The following is a 17,087-nucleotide window of genomic DNA, read 5'->3' as shown; positions in this document are numbered from 1 at the left end:
CACCAAGGATGTCCATGTTCTGCTCTTCTGTTTTTTAATTTTTTTGGTTTCTCTGATCATGCAGGTGTAATACATACTTGTAAAAAAAATTCAGGACCTCATTCTTTATATTATTTTTAATGTGCATATTCTGGTTAAGAACCACAACTGTCTTAGATTCCATAACTTTTCAGTTCTGCCACCACCAGCAATCGTTTTTGCCTCTAAAACTTTTATCACACAGTTTACTAATTTGTTAAAAATAGGAAAACGTTAATGAGATATGGATACTGGAAGGGAGGTTGGGTTTAACTGCTATCTAATTACTTTTACCCAGTAAAAATATTAAATTACTACATGTGGTCTTTTGAGTTGTTAGAAAATAGTGAAAATTGAAAATGTTAATTATAGAATGTAAGAATGTACTGAATAGTAAGATCTATTTATTCATAGTTGAATGATTTTGGCAAAGGTAAAGTTTGAAAAGTGCTGTTTCTTAAAACCCTTTCCTCAGCCTGAATAAGATTAATAGTCTGATTAGGATAAAATACAGTACTTGTGAAGCAGATTATTTTCTAGCAAATTAGAAACCTTTTTCCATATAAATAACTTAGTATCTTTTTCTATTCTTTAAACAAGTTACCATAATAGCTTAATTGGCCTTGAATTGTTATATGTACTTAGGAATTTTACACCTTAAAAAAGTTCTGACGATAATTAGATGTTGTTACTTTATCTCTCATTTTCCATAGCTTATGTGAATTAGCGAGATATTATTTTGATAAAAATACATTTTTAAAAAGATTATTTATTTGACAGAGAGAGAGAGAGATCACAAGTAGGCAGAGAGAGAGGCAGAGAGATAGGGGGAAGCAGGCTCCCCGCTGAGCAGAGAGCCCGATTGGGGCTCGATCCCAGGACCCTGGGATCATGACCCAAGCCAAAGGCAGAGGCTTTAACCTACTGAACCACCCAGGTGCCCCAAAAATACATTTTCTATCTGTGAAGGGAATGACTGGGAAGATAGCCTACCATTTATGTAACTAGTATTTACTGAGAGCAAGTAGCTGTGCCAACAGGGGAATGGTTGTCTCCAGTAATGAATTTTTTTTTCTCTTTGTTGTTTAGAGTCAATTAAAAATAACCCATCAGGTTAAAGTTGTGTTTATGTTCTTTAGAGGTTTTTCCAGTGATATATATAATTTCGTCAGTATCAATTCTATAACTTTTTTCTGTTTGATTCAGAATTTCCCAAAGCTTGAAGAGTATGTTATGTTCCATAGAACTTTATTTTCCCCATAGAACTTTAAAAAAATGTTTTTTAAATTTTTTTAATTTTAAAAATATTTTATTTATTTATTTGAGAGAGAGAGAGAAAACACGTAAGCATGGGGGAGAGGCAGAGAGAGAGGGAGAGGGAGAAGCAGACTCCCCACTGAACAAGGAGCCTGATGCGGGACTTGATCCCAGGACCTGGGGATCATGACCTGAGCTGAAGGCAGACACTTAACCAACTGAGCAACCCAGTTGTATTTTGTATTACTTTTAACTTGACTTTGGTAATAGTAAACCATTTAGTACTAATGTCAACTTAAAAAGTTTTGTTGCTGGGGTGCCTGGGTGGCTCATTGGGTTAAGCTGCTGCCTTCAGCTTGGGTCATGATCTCAGGGTCCGGGGATTGAGTCCTGCGTCAGGCTCTCTGCTCAGCAGGGAGCCTGTTTCCCCCCTCTCTTTCTGCCTGCCTCTCTACCTACTTGTGATCTGTGTGTGTGTGTATGTCAAATAAATACATAAAATCTTAAAAAAAAAAAGTTGTGTTGCTGTTGTGTATATATAGAAGCTATTTCCCACTAATGGGATTTTTTTTTTTAAAGATTTTATATATTTATTTGACAGATCACAAGTACACAAGTAGGCAGAGAGAGAGGGGGAAGCAGGTTCTCCGCTGAGCAGAGAGCCTGATGCGGGGCTTGATCCCAGGACCCTGAGATCCTGACCCGAGCCAAAGGCAGTGGCTTAACCCATTGAGCTACCCAGGCACCCCATAATGGGTGGTTTTAATCACTTGTCTGGTTTTAATAGTAAAAATAAATGTCTCCATACTATGGAATTCTATTTAGCAATAAAAAAGGAATACATCAATGTATATGACAGCACAGATACACCTCAAAACATCATGCTAAGCAAAAGGAAAACATAGTACTATGTTCTGTATGATTCCATTTATTTGAAATTGTAGAAAAGGCTAAACTGTAGTGACAGATCAGTCATTGCCTTGTGGGGAGTAAGGTCATGGAAGGGAACTGACTGCAGAGGGGCACAAGGAAGTGTTTTAGGATGAGTGCAGTATTCTATATCTTGATTTTGATGTCATTACATGATTATATGTAATAACTCAAATTCATCAAATTGTACACCTAAAATTTTACTGTATGTTAAATAATGCCTTGGTAAAATTGACATAAAATTTAAATACCTTAAAGTTTTTCCACTCAAGGTATAATTTTTTATATCAAAATTATTGTGAAAGAAAAACTTACCTTTTCACTTTTATTTATTTATTTATGTATTTATATTTATCCATTTGGGAGAAAGAGAGCACAAGCAGGGAGAGAGAGAGAGAAGTGGACTCCCCACTGAGCTGGGACATGGGGATCATGATCTGAGCCGAAGGCACATGCTCAACTGACTGAGCCACCTAGGTGCCACCCCCCTTACACTTTAAAAAAACACATTTATGCATATATACAAACGTTAGATCCATGGAATATGTTCGGCATGTATTAATGGATTGTTATTATCTTAGTCTGTGTTTTTATCATTTAATTAATGTGATTGGGTACTGACTATGTCCTAGATGTAAGGAATTCTGCAGTAGCTCAGTAGAAAATCCCTCATGGAGAGCTGAGATAAACATTAAATAAATTATCATACAAATAACTGGTTTAATATGGGAGGTACTTTGAAGGAAGAAAACATGTGACAGCAGCATAGAGGGAACTTACATTTACCCATAAAATGATACTTGGTGTTATTATTAAAGACAGAATACAAAGTTTGAAATGGGTTATTAGTCTAATTTCCTAACATTTCCTCTATACTCTTGATATTCTTTATCCTTGACTTTACATTTACTTCTTTTCCAAATGTTCATGAAAATGAAGACTTACAATTTTTATGTTTTTTTAGTCAGTTGATGTTTTTGAAATACAATAAAGTAATCTAGATTAAGTTTAAGATACTGTTTAATAGGTTGCCTGCGTCTGCCTTCAGCTCAGGTTATGGTTCCAAGGTCCTGGGATCGAGTCCCACGTTGGGCTCCCTGCTTGGCAGGAAGCCTGCTTCTCCCACTCCCTCTGCTTGTGTTCCTCTCTGGCTGTGTTTCTCTGTCAAATAAATAAATAAAATCTTTAGGAAAAAAAGAGAACAGTTTGTATTGCCAAGAACTTTTTGAAAAGTCATGGAAAATATGACAGTCTGAATTAGGCTTTAATGCTGGATTGAATTTATATAGGTAAGGGAGAAAAAGTGTACATTTCACGTGCCTATTTTCTTGATTCCTTTTTTTCCTTGTAACTCTCTACTCAGACTTCTTTGCTGTTATAACCGCCTTTTTTCACACATTTGTTTTGGAACTTGGCCCTCTTATCCGTCACTTGGTAATCAAAAATCATGTTTATATAAGTGATTCCTTAATTTATGTTTCTGGCTTCCTGATTCTTCTCTTGAGCTCTAGGGCTATGTTTCCCTGTGCATCCCCCAGAATACCTAAGTGAACATATCCAAAATAGAAAAAAGGATTCTTCTTTTGCTGAAAGTATTTTAAGTATGGATGTGGTTGCTATCTTTTTAGTCCCTTAGACTGGAGATTTTCAAGTCATTTTAGCTTCTCTAATAACGTGCACATCTCAGCAGTCTCTGTTTATTCTGCTTCAGAAATGTTTATTGTAGTAGGGTGTATAGCAAAAAGCAATCTCTTAACATAGTTTTTTGCCTTCTGAAAGAATATAGAACGATATTTTCCAGCATTAAAAAGGAAGGCCAGCCTTCTGAGACAAAATGAAGTACAGAGAAAAGCAGTTGCAGTTCTCAAGAGACCTAACCAGTTAAATAGAAAGTAAGTACTCAAATATGGTAATACTGTGCTATCCTGAATAAATAAAGATAACACTTTATGCACCTAAATGATCAAATGAATATATTTGTAGTGGTCATTTTCAAGACACATATTTGGGATGTCTCTTTGAACATCCAACGTGGAAGCATTCAGTAATGGCTTTCTTATTTCTTAGACCCACTATTATTGATGAATTTAACAAATTATAAACTTAAGCATCTGTCTGCTTTAATATCTCTGTTTGCATATAGAATAAAATTATAAAATTGATTGTTAGGTAAAAACAACTCTGCAGGAATTATTCAAAATTGGGAATTCTAAAAGTTAAAATTGCTGTTTGGTCTCAAGCACTCTTAAGAGAACAATGTACTTGTTGAAAAAGCAAACTACAAAGAATTTTTCATGAATGCTTCTTAAGCTGAATTTTTAAAAAAGTAATCTTGATGTGTAATGTGGCGCTCTCAATCACAACCCAAGCAAGATAAAGAGTTAACATGCTCTATTGAGCCAACCAGGCCCTCCATAGCTGAGATTATTATGTTAAATGGAAAGCATAACAGAAACTTAAAAATGTGACCTATTGTTATGACATTCTGTTTTCTGTAAGTATAAAATGGGCAGAAAGGAAGTTGATAAACTGAAGTGTCTATATTATTTTAGTTTCAAATACCACTTATTCATCTCTTGTGGAAGATAATTCAAAAACAAAAACTAAGTAAAGTGGAATGGCTGGAGTTTCAGTTTCACTTAACTACCGTCTCTTTTTCTTTTGAGAATCATTTGGTGTAGTAGCTTTTGGAAAATGGTAACTTCTTAAATAAGAACTTGTCCGTTACATGAGGCATTAATGACCCATGTTAATTGTGCTAGCTAGGAAAATTTGAGTCTCTCTAAAACTGGAGATAAGACTAGGCAGTCTGTTAAGTGTTTATAAAAAATACATACTAGATAAATACGAAAAATTTGTTCTCTCATATTTTACTGACCTCACATAGAGATTAGAAGGGAATTGGTGAAAGTCAAGTCAAACATAATTGAGAGTACATTGCCTTGTGTGAAAGAGCAAGCAGTGGAAGACTAAGTTTCTGTGTGATTTATATTAATATATAAAGGTTTCTGAGGGAGAATGGAAAACTGTAGTTGTTATTTTTCAAGATTTTCTCTTTACTTTTGGGTTTCAGCAGTTGACTATGATATACCTAGCTGTGATTTTCTTTTTACTAATCCTGTAAATAAATCTGTACATATGTTTTTCAGCAAATTTAAGAAATAGCATTAAAAATGTTATTTTTAATGTCTTCAGAAGAGATATTCTATGTTGGAATATTCAGAATTAACTAGGTTGTTATGTAGCATGCTACAGAAAGATATTTAAAAATTGAATCTCAATAGCTTTATATAAATAAGAAAATAATTCAGAGTCTTTATGTTTAGTATACCTCAAATGTCCAACCTATGAATTTAACTATTTTTGCTTATTTTTTCTCAGGATGTTTGAGAGTTATTAAATGACTGAGACTATTCACTATGTGTGTGTTTTTGTTGCAGAAATAACATTCCAGCCAATTTTACCAGGAGTGGAAATAAATTAAGTCATCAGAAAGATACTCGTCAGGCAACTTTTCTTTTCAGAAGAGGCCTAAAGGTATTTAAAAAAAAACCCTTGCTGGTGCTTTCTTTTTACTCAAGGGATCTTGAACATCTTCCTTTAGTAATAATCCTCAATCATAGGATTGAATAATCCTCAATCATAGCCCCTGGTTGAGGTGTAGGGGTTGGGTTTGGGATATGGAGACTGTGACATTAGATTAGTTCTTTTGGTTGTTTATTTTTTCTTTTCTCTCTCTTGTTGTCATCAGTAGCAGCATCTTAGGAGTTTAAGGTGCTACTTAGGTATAAATTTGTTTTACCACTTGTTCTGATATAGGAACCCCAACAAAGAGGTATTGCCAGAATAGTCACATGCCTCTCTTGCATTCATACACACACCACACTGGGTTATAAAGTTACAGAGCAGGATTGCTTTTTGGATTCAAATCCTCTGCTTTCTATGGGATCTACTGCTTTTTTTTTCCCCTTCAGGTTCAGGCCCAGTTGAACACAGAACAACTGCTAGACGATGTAGTAGCAAAGAGAACTCGTCAGTAAGTTTCAATTTGTTTTTCAAGATGTCATTTCAAAATTCCCAGAATACTAGCAACCCAGAAATTAAATGAGACCAAAAGTGTATTAACCCTTGACCTGAAATAGATGAATCCATTTTGTTCTTTGTTTTTTTCCCCTAAGAGCCTTTTATATTTTCACATGTCCATGTTATGAGTTTTAACAACAAATACATAACTCTATTTAAAAAAAAAAAATGACCTATTCCATTTTAATGAAATAGATCTTTATTATCTGTAACTGCCTTTATATAAGTGAACCTATTCAGGGAATAAATATAAGAAAACCCAATAGAGATTTTAGAAAACTTGTAAACCTTTAATTTTATAATAGGATGTTTTTCCTCCTCACATATTCTTTTTTTATCCCCAACCCCATAAAAATTTTTTAAAAATACATTTTTTGTCTGTTAGAATTGCACTTCTGACGTGTGAGTTGTAATACTCTAATTCCATCAATAAGATCAGGTTTTGAGATTAAATTATTTGGAACTATGGCTACTTTTTGAAAAACAAAATGTATAAAACATGGTGTTAGTCCAGATGTGATGCCAGCTATAAATGAGCAGAGTGTAAGAAAAGAAACTGTTTGAACTTGGTGTTCACAATACTCTTTTGCATGGGAGTCATGACATTGGGAACCATAAGGAAAGAAATAATAATAAGCTGTTTGCTTCTGCAATGAACAATGCCTATATAATTGTAATAATATAAATGCTGTTTGTCTTGAATTTTTTTTTAAAGATTTTATTTATTTATTTGACAGAGAGAGAGAGATCACAAGTAGGCAGAGAGGCAGGCAGAGAGAGGAGGAAGCAGGCTCCCTGCTGAGTAGACAGCCCAATATGGGGCTCGATCCCAGGACCCAGGGATCATGACCTGACCCAAAGGCAGAGGCTTAACCCACTGAGCCACCCAGGCACCCCTGTTTTGAACTTTTGAGAATAAACCTGTAGGGGGAAAAAGCACATAATACTTTATTTGGTTAACAATATGGTGAAAGTGTCTGATTTTGAGTAACATAAATATAAAAGTAGAGCTGATAAAAAAAATAGGTGCAAAGTGGGAGAAGAGGTAGAAGGAAGGAGTAGAGGTACTACTGTTCTTTCATACAAAGTTGGGAGGGGATGGTGTTGAGAGAGATTAAAAGAAAGAGATTTAAGAAACTGAGAGAGATTTAAGTATTTATGAAGTTATAATGGAGGTAAAATAGTGATATATAGATATCAAAATGTTCATCTTGAACAGTGAACTGGAGGAACTAGCAAACAGTAAAAATAGGAAAGGTGAAAATTGCTGCCATTGGAGATCAGGAAAGGTATGCCTCTGGGGAGCAGTAAGTTGGGAGAGAAAACTGGGAACTGTTACTTTTCATTAGAATCTTTTCTGTATTTAATTTAATGTACATATATTTATTACACTGAAAAATACTTAACAAATTTAAGTGTCTGGTTCCTATACCCAAGATGCTGATTAATTATATTATTGTGGGGCTTAGTATTTTTTAAAAGCTAAGAAAAAGTGATATCTACTTTAAAATGCATGTTTTTATATGAAATACACTACAGGTTTTATAAACTTGCACTTCAATGAAGTTTTTGGTTTTTTGAAACTAGATGGCGGACTTCCACCACAAATGGAGGAATTTTGACTGTCTCTATTGATAATCCTGGAGCAGTGCAGTGTCCAGTGTAAGTCCTCCTTTTATTGTGCAGAAATTATAACCTCTCAGTTGTTACCTATTCAGTAGGTAATAGAAAAGTGTTGGACTTCTCATGATATCCAAGTTAAGATAAACTACGGCAAAGATAAAAGTAATACTTGTAGTACAGGGTGGAAATAGTATATTATAAAGTTAAAATTTTCTTGATTCCTGGTTCTGTAGCCCCAAAGTAGCCACTTTTAACAGTTTCGTGTTTTTATTAAAAAAAAAAAAAAAAGGTGGTGCATATATACTAAGTAGTATATACATTTCTTTTTTATGTATAATGATAAATGAGGGAATGCTATATATGTATTTGCTATTTTCTCCTGTGTCTTTACTTTTCAGTACCTACAGATCTGCCTTCTTTTTAAAGACTTCCTCGTGTGTTCTTTTATCTGGATGACCTTAATTTAGTTAACCATTCCATTATGTTTATTGCATTATAAACTTTATAGGTTTGTTTTGAATTTCATCTCTTCAGCCATTTTAGTAAATGAAGAAAACAGAGGTTGAGTCCCCAATCATTCCAGATTGTTGAAAAGTTTATAATTCTACTTAAAGAGGTATTCTATGAGTGATTATAAATTTTAGTCTCTAGATTAGTCAAGAACCAGGTACAGTAGTACCCCCTTGTCTGTGATTTCACTTCTCATGGTTTCAGTTACCCAGTCAACCATGCTCTGGAAACAGATGGTCCTCTTTTTGATGTATTGTCAGAAGGTCAGTAGTAGCCTGACAACTACAGCACAATTCCTACATTAATCACCTCACTTCATCTCATCATTTAGGCATTTTATCATCTCACATGGTGAGTACAATAACATTTTGAATGAGGAGAACATTTTGAGAGACCATTTTCATACAACTTTTATTACAGTATATTGCTACAGTTCTTTTTTATTATTAGTTATTGTTAATCTCACACCATTCCTAATTTATAAATTAAGCTTTATCATAGGTATGTATGTATAGGAAAAAACATATAGTATGTGTAGGGGTTCAGTACTATCTGCAGTTTCAGGTATCTGCCAGTGGGGGTGAGGGGCAGTTCAGGAATGTATACCCTATGGAAAAGGGAGGACTGGTGTACTTTTTTGAGAACACAGAATAGCCCTATCCATTGGAACATGTGTACAAATCAAGATGTCTTATGTACCAGATAATTTATTTTTCTGTTTTTGATTATTAAGCTTATCTGATTTCATACTAACTTTTTTCCTAACAGAACTCAGAAACCACGGTTAACTCGTGCTGCTGTACCCTCATTCTTGACAAAACGGGAACAATCTGATGTAAAGAAAGTCCCTAAAGGTGTCCCCTTACAATTTGACATAAATAGTGTTGGAAAACAGGTAAATTTTTTTGTTAATTTGTATTTCTGTGGGCCATTGATTGAGAATATCTTTTTTTTTTTTAGAGGTTTTTTTTTTTTTTTTAAAGATTTTATTTATTAATTTGACAGAGAGAAATCACAAGTAGGCGGAGAGGCAGCCAGAGAGAGAGAGAGAGAGGGAAGCAGGCTCCCTGCCGAGCAGAGAGCCCGATGTGGGACTCGATCCCAGGACCCTGAGATCATGACCTGAGCCGAAGGCAGCGGCTTAACCCACTGAGCCACCCAGGCGCCCCTGATTGAGAATATCTTAATTAATTTTAAAAAGTGTGTAATGAATTAAATAGGGTGTCCTAAGTCTCTTCAACCCTGGGAAGCCACTGATGGATCTACTTTCTTTTTTATTATTATTTTATTTAACTTTTAAATTTTTGATTTCTTAATTATTTGTGAGAGAGAGTGAGCGAGCCAAGTAGCGGTGAGAGGCAGAGGAAGAAGCAGGTTCCCTGCTGAGCAAGGAGCCTAATGTGGGATTCGATCCTGGAACCATGGGATCATGACCTGAGCCAAAGGCAGACGTTTAACCAACTGAGCCATCCAGGCATCCCTACTTTTTGTTTCCATAGATAAGCCTATTGTAGACATTTCATATGAATAGCATCATAAAATATGTGGTCTTTTGTGACTGACTTCTTTTACTTAGCATAGTATTTTTTTCTTTTCTTTTTTTAAATTTAATTTAATTTTTTCAGTGTTGCAACATTCATTGTTTATGCACCACATCCAGTTAGCATAGTATTTTCATGTTTCATCCATAGGGTATGATCTTTTTATTACTGAATAATGTTCTATCATATGGATATACTGTATTTAATTTTTCATTCATCAGTTGATAGACACTTGGGCTATTTCCATTCTGTGGCTGTTGTGAATAATGGTCATCTGCACATTGATGTACATGTCTTTTTTTTTTTTTTAAGATTTTATTTCTTTATTTGACAGAGATCACAAGTAGTCAGAGAGGCAGGCAGAGAGAGAGAGAAGCAGGCTCCCTGCTGAGCAGAGAGCCCAATGTGTGGGGCTCCATCCCAGGACCTTGGGATCATGACCCAAGCCAAAGGCAGAGGCTTTAACCCACTGAGCCACCCAGGTGCCCCGTACATGTCTTTTGTATGAGTAGGTGTTTCCATTTCCCCTGGATAAAAACCTACCAGCAGAATTCCTAGATCCTATCATCTATGAACTGCCAGACTTGTTTTCCAATTTGGCTGCACTGTTTACATTCCTTCCAGCATGTATGAGAGTTCTAAATTTCTCCACATCCTCATCTACACTTGTTGTTGCCTGTCATTTGATTATTCCAAGTGCTTGTAGGTGGTGTGTCTCACTGTGGTTTTGACAGTTTTTATATTACATTCTACTTTGTGTCTTGTGATTCTTGCTAAAATTCACTTAACTACTTCAGCAGTTTTGTGGATTCCTTAGGATTTTCTTTGTAAACAATCATGTCATCCTTCAAATTCCTTCTCAATCTTTAAACCTTTTCTTTTTCTTCTTTATTGTGATGGCTAGAACCTTCTGTACAGTGTCGAATAGAAGTGGTGAGAGCATGGTATGCTTGCCTTGTCCCCAGGCATGAGGAGAAAGCATGAAGTATTTCACCATTGTGTATGATGTTAGCAGTGGGTTTTTAGTAGATTCTCTTTATCAGGTTGAGGGAGTTCCCTTTATTCATAATTGACTGAGAATTTTTATCATGAATGGATGTTGGATTTTGTCAAATGCTTTTTTTATTTTTGTATCCATTGATGAGTGTGGAATTGAAATAGGGAGTATGGACAGAAGTTTGACCAAGTTTGTTTTACTTTTTATTTTATTTTGTCATGGTTACATGATGACATAGGGGCGCCTGGGTGGCTCAGTTGGTGAAGTGACTGCCTTCGGCTTGGGTCATGATCCCAGGGTCCTGGGACTGAGCCCTGTGTTGGGCTCCCTGCTAAGCAGGGAGCCCACTTCTCCCTCTCCCTCTGCCTGCTACTCTGCCTGCTTGCGCACTCTCTCTCTGTCGTTTAAATAAATAAAATTTAAAAATATGTATATATACATACATATTTTTAAAAAAAGAAACGGTGACATATAATTTGGTTGTTAATCAAAAACCAGATGTGGATTTGAATTTCTGTGAGGAACTCACAGAAATTCAAAAACTCATAGAAATTCAAGAAAGTATGTTTCGGGGATGCCTGGGTGGCTCAGTCAGTTAAGCTTCTGCCTTTGGTTAAGGTCATGATCCCAGGGTCCTTGGATCAAGTCCCACACCTTCCTCAGCAGGGAGCCTGCTTCTCCCTCTTCCTGCTGCTCCCCCTGCTAGTGTGCACACTTGCACTTTTTCTCTCCCTCTCTCTTCTCTGACAAAATCTTTAAAAAAAAATAGGTTTCAGGGCACCTGGATGGCTAAGTGGGTTAAGCCTCTGCTTTCAGCTCGGGTCATGATCTCAGGGTCCTGGGATCGAGCCCTACATCAGGCTCTATGTTCGGCAGGGAGCCTGCTTCCCCCACTCTCTCTCTGCCTGCCTCTCTGCCTACTTGTGGTCTTTCTCTCTCTTTGTCAAACAAAAAAATTAAAAAAAAAATAGGTTTCAAATATTCACAAGTAGATTTTGTCTTTTATCAGAGACATCACTAGAATTTGTGGCAATGTTTGTAGAGCCTAAAAACAATTCATATAGAGAAACTCTTGGATTTATGACTTTTGGGCATTATGGTAATGAGTTTTATGTAGTGTATAATGTAGGCATTTATAGGGGTTAGGAGGTAGAGATTGTGAGTCAGATCACTAGGTTGAAATTCTGGAGCTGCAAGTAGGCAAGTTAACTAACTTCTCCGAACCTCACTAAATTCACCTATTTCATATATGTGATTTTTGTTAGAGTTAAATGAGTTTGTATGCATAAATATTTAGGAAATGTTAGTTGTTGCTTTGAATTACCATTATGATCACATTATTGTTCTTAAGCAAATACGGCTAATAGTCAAGTTGTTAATTTTTTTATTTTGTTTTCTCTAGACAGGGATGACTTTGAATGAGCGATTTGGGATCCTGAAGGAACAAAGAGCTACTCTCACATTCAACAAAGGAGGAAGCCGTTTTGTAACTGTGGGATAGATCCATGTCAAAGGGACTTTTGAGTGATGCCTCTGTTTTAAAAGTTGAATTGCTTGAAGAGTTCATCACAAAAATTCAAGAAACTTTATTTCAAAATATTCACAAGGCTAAATAACTCTTATTTTTATTTTTGAAGTGTGTTTTGTTTTTTTTTTAAACATGTATAAATAACTCCCTGAAAGAGTAACAGGGAATATACGTATCTGTTCTTAAGATTTCATGGTCCAGACAGAACAATTCTCTGTTTGACTTCTTTGGTTCCTCATGAAGCAGAAAGAACACAGAATGATAGAAATTAATTATTTTTATGATAGTGGTATTTAGGATCTCATCACTTTTGTTCATTTTTTACACTTTGCCATGGTAAATCTTGGTCTTCAGAGATATGAGTAGGTCCCTTTGTTGCTGTCACCTATCCTTTAATAGTGTTGATGTAATAAGTGCAGTTGACTTTTCTTCATTAGATATATTAAAAAAAAATCACTAGAATTCCAGTTTTGAGTTTTAAGATTTTGGGGAATATCTGGAATTTGGGTTCTTTTCAGATGACATTAGGTTAATCCTCCAGAGTTGTTAATTTTTAATACTGAACTTCTAACAAGAAATGTGACTCTAGGCATTAGTCTTTGTTTAAAATGTTGATATTTAAAGGCTATAAATAAATGTGTGTTTACAAAATTACCTTGGAAGAGAAGGTCCAATGTAAAAACCTGAAAATTGTGTTTAGAAAATGAAGAAAACAGGAGGAAGTAGCAGGTTGAGGACAGAGAACTGAGGTGAAAAACTTCAAAACCCAGGACACAGATATACTGTTTGAATTTAATGTAGCCTTGCATCTAGTGTCCATGAAGAATTCTTCGAACAATATTTAGAAGAATTAAAATTACCAAAATGGATTGATTCCCTTAGATACTTTGATGGTTAAAATCAATAGCCATAAAGTCCTAGACTTATTCAAAAAAGTTAAATTTCATAAGCCTTTTAAGCTTGCTAATGACACAGTATGCAGTTTCAAAATAAAAAACACTTGTATATGTCGCAAAGAAAAATATCGGAAATGGTAATAGAGTTACATTGTAACCTTGTTTTATACCTTTCTTGTATGTATAAAGTTTAGGCATTTATGGTGAGAGGGTTTTTTTTTTTCTCTCCCACACACTAGAGGAGTGGGAGGAATTAATCTGTTGTGCCAAGCTAGGCTGAAAGTCCTCAGATGGTTGTATACTATAAGTTACAGTATAATGCCAAAATGCAGTAACACGGTCCAGCTACAAGTCCAGTCATTTTGAAGCTTAACCTTTTGTTTTGCTATAATGTTAAAACCTCTAAGTATAGGTGTTAGTTTCCTTGGAGTGTATTGGTGTTGATTTTCCCTATAGAACAAAACAAAACATTAAGTCATCACTCTTGCCTGCCTTGCATTGCATATTAGATGTCACTGTTTTCTCTCATGCTCCTTGGGTTACTTTGGTTTATGCTAGCCACGGAAAAGTATCACCTAACAGTTTCATGCTTATACCAAAGAATTAAATCTGATCCTTAATACCTGGTATTTTGCCAGTTAAGTCTACTGATAAGGGATTATTGGAAGCCAGTCACACAATTTGAAAATAAACTCTAGTCTCCTTAGGCCAAGGACTCATTGCAAAACATTTTTGCAAGTACAGATGCTTAGATTTCATCCATTAACAGTCCATCTTATTTTAGACTGGTTTGGAATTACTGATAGCTTATTTTAAAGCAAAGGAAAAACAACTGAGCACAGATTTGCTGTCTTTAGAACAGTTCATGAAAATATGGTATAAAGATGCTTTCTTTTTTTTTATTTTAAATACTGTACAGAGCTATTATTAATGCCATTTTTCTTGAAAACCTTACAAATTGTCCCAAATACTGACATTAATTGCATCAAACAACAGTGTCTTTGGTATATTAAACTTTTGCTTTTTGTGCATCTCTAATTTCATTTTCATTTTAAATATGAAATTTTGCCTTTGTTATAACTAAATTAAAATTCTTGAGTGCTAACATTGTATATAAACAAAAGAATATGGTTTATTGGAGGAAAATTTCCTTTCTTGGGATGTGGTTGTAGTCATCCTTTTTCAGTTCTTAAATTTTTTTTTAAACAGGACAACTTAAAATTTCCTTTGCATCAAGGTGTATGCAAAACATTGATGCAGTGCATCACAAAATGAAAGTTTGTATTTAATGAGGAGATGCTTTACACTGTACTTTATGGTGTTTTTTGGAAAAGTTACAAATTTAGATCTATTCTGAAGCTGTTCATTTTTAACAAATAAAATCTTACAGGTCTCACATTTATTCTTAGCTATAAAGATCGAGTTGTGATTTTTAGATTGTTCTGTGTTACAAAGAACTTTGTAGTGATTATATTTATAATTTTGGGGGCTTGAAAAACTACCAGTTAAATTGTTAAGTCAGTCTAGACTTCTATTCTGACTGCCTTTTGACCATTTCATCTGTAAGCTCCAAACAGGAAGCCAGGAGGAGTTTAAAATAAAGAATGAAATTTACTTAGAATGCAGAATTTCAGGCTAGATGAACCTTTCAAGATCGTCCATTTCAACTTCTCGGTCTGTATCTTAGCCAAGTGAGACTCAGCTTTTCAAGACTTACATGTGGCAGAGTCACTTTTTGAGCTCAGGTCTTTTAATTCTCATGTCATAATAAACTGCTTCTGTGACTTGAACATCCAAAGAAAGTAGTGGAATGATGTTTGGTTGTCAGATACCTAAGAAATGGTAATAGCCGTGCTTTAGCATTTGTAGCATGACAAGTAAATCTACTCTACCATAATTTTTGAGACTTAATTATTTTGGTATTAAAGTTATGTAAATGTCTTAGAAAAGGCCAGTGTTCCTAATTAGACATTACATATTTTTTTCTAATAGGCATAAATTTCACAATTTAAATTACAAACACATCATAAAATACTTTTAAGTATGAAGAAATTTGTAGGCTGCATTGCCCAATGATAATTTTTTGTTCAATTAAATATGTTTTACTGTCAGCTTTATAATTCACACAGTATACACAGGATAACTTTTAATTTAATTTAATTTTTAAAAAATATTTTAATCACCTAGTACTCATCATGACAAGTGCCCTCCTTAATACCCATCACCTATTTCACCCATCCCTCACCTGTGGTAACCATTTCTTTATAGTAAAGGAGTCTGTTTCTTGTTTTTTCTCTTTTCCCTTTGCTCCTTTGTTCTGTTTCTTAATGTGTCTAGATTTACTACTTTAAAGAGGTAAAAAAAAAAAAAATAGCTGACTTTGGACTACAAAGGAAAACCATACATTCTGAATACAGGCAGTTATCAGGGCAGAAAATGATTTCTTCATTTCTGATTTTTGAAGTTTCATCAGAATTATTGTTCTGTTGTCACTGTATATAAAAGGAGATTTAAGCTTCCTTTTAAAGACAGTTCTTACATAGATCAATTTGAAGCTATTCCCTTTTAAAAGTGAGAACAATAAACCCCAAGCATTTATAACAGGAATTTTATACTATTGTGGGCCATTGAATAGGGATTTAAAGATTTTCTTATAAATGGTTGACTTCTTAACACCTCTTTTTACCTGCTTTATGTTACTTCTATCTATTACCAAAAAGCTTGGTGAAACCAGGAAGTAATACCATGCTGGAGCTGGAAATCCCTTGTTCTGAGTTGTATTTTGGATGAGGTTTACTGATGTTTAAAGATGAATAGGAAATTATTTCCCTAGTGTGTATGTGTCTGATTTCTACTATTTCCACTTCCCTTTAATGAGAAGAAAATCATACCATCTAAATTTTCTTATATAAAGTTTTAAAAAATCAGTTATTAGCACTGCTTATTTAAAGAGTCAGAAAGGGATTTATAAAATGTATTCATCAAGCCAGTTTCTGTGCTTTACATTTGAAGAGGGTAAGATTGGTCAAGATTTTAATCCCACTGCTTTGAGTTTATAAAAATGGAGTCTTAAAGGAGTGACCACAACATATATCTAGTGAGTAGGAAGGGGAAAAGTCTGTTTCTGCATGAGGTAGTGAGATACAAAACTGGAAAACTCTTGAGATTAGAGTGAAACTATTGCCCCTGGTATTCATTCAATGAGTTAACTTTCAGATAATCAGGAAGTTCTCTGTATCAATTCCTAACATTCATTAACCCTCACTGCCTATATTTTTCAGCTCCTGCTTCCAAACCACAGAGCAGCTGTAGAATAAGTTAGAGGCCCCTGTAGCACTTTTGCTTTTAGCCTTTTTGCAACTGTTTCTCATCACCTTAATTCATCACTAGACACTTTGGTGAAATCCTCATAGTGATTCCTCCTGTATCTTATTCTCACAAGATGATCTTCTCACTTATTTTCTGGGGAAGACTGAAGGAGTAGGATGAGAATTCCCTCATAATCTACCTTTGTAGGTAACTGAAATCCTTATAAGTCTTAAAAATTAACATCTTGATTACTTTTCTTCCAGCCTTTCTTTACCTAGGACTTGTTCTCGTGATATATAGAGCATCTTCATTTCTCTTCCTATCCACAGACTTTTCTTTTGGATTTCAAATACCTATAGGTTTATCTACCCTGTTCTAAAAAATTTTTTTTTCTC

At 34.8% G+C, this 17,087-nt stretch overlaps 1 protein-coding gene across 1 annotated transcript in view; it reads left to right on the top strand.

The window, feature by feature from the left end:
* The window catches only part of FYTTD1 (forty-two-three domain containing 1), a 32,503-nt gene extending 17,718 nt beyond the window's left edge, over window positions 1-14,785 (top strand). Inside the window, exons 4-9 of the mRNA XM_059391147.1 lie at window positions 3,985-4,097; window positions 5,646-5,742; window positions 6,180-6,241; window positions 7,876-7,950; window positions 9,190-9,316; window positions 12,362-14,785. Of these exons, the coding sequence (XP_059247130.1) occupies window positions 3,985-4,097; window positions 5,646-5,742; window positions 6,180-6,241; window positions 7,876-7,950; window positions 9,190-9,316; window positions 12,362-12,460 (573 nt within the window). The 3' untranslated portion in view covers window positions 12,461-14,785. The remainder of the gene's footprint in view (window positions 1-3,984; window positions 4,098-5,645; window positions 5,743-6,179; window positions 6,242-7,875; window positions 7,951-9,189; window positions 9,317-12,361) is intronic.
* The last annotated feature ends 2,302 nt before the right edge of the window (window positions 14,786-17,087 follow it).

This window comes from Mustela nigripes, chromosome 2 (assembly GCF_022355385.1).
Source record: "Mustela nigripes isolate SB6536 chromosome 2, MUSNIG.SB6536, whole genome shotgun sequence".
Lineage (NCBI taxonomy): Eukaryota > Metazoa > Chordata > Mammalia > Carnivora > Mustelidae > Mustela > Mustela nigripes.
The sequence above is the reverse complement of the archived record's forward strand: the minus strand, read 5'-3'. Positions and strand labels throughout refer to the sequence as shown.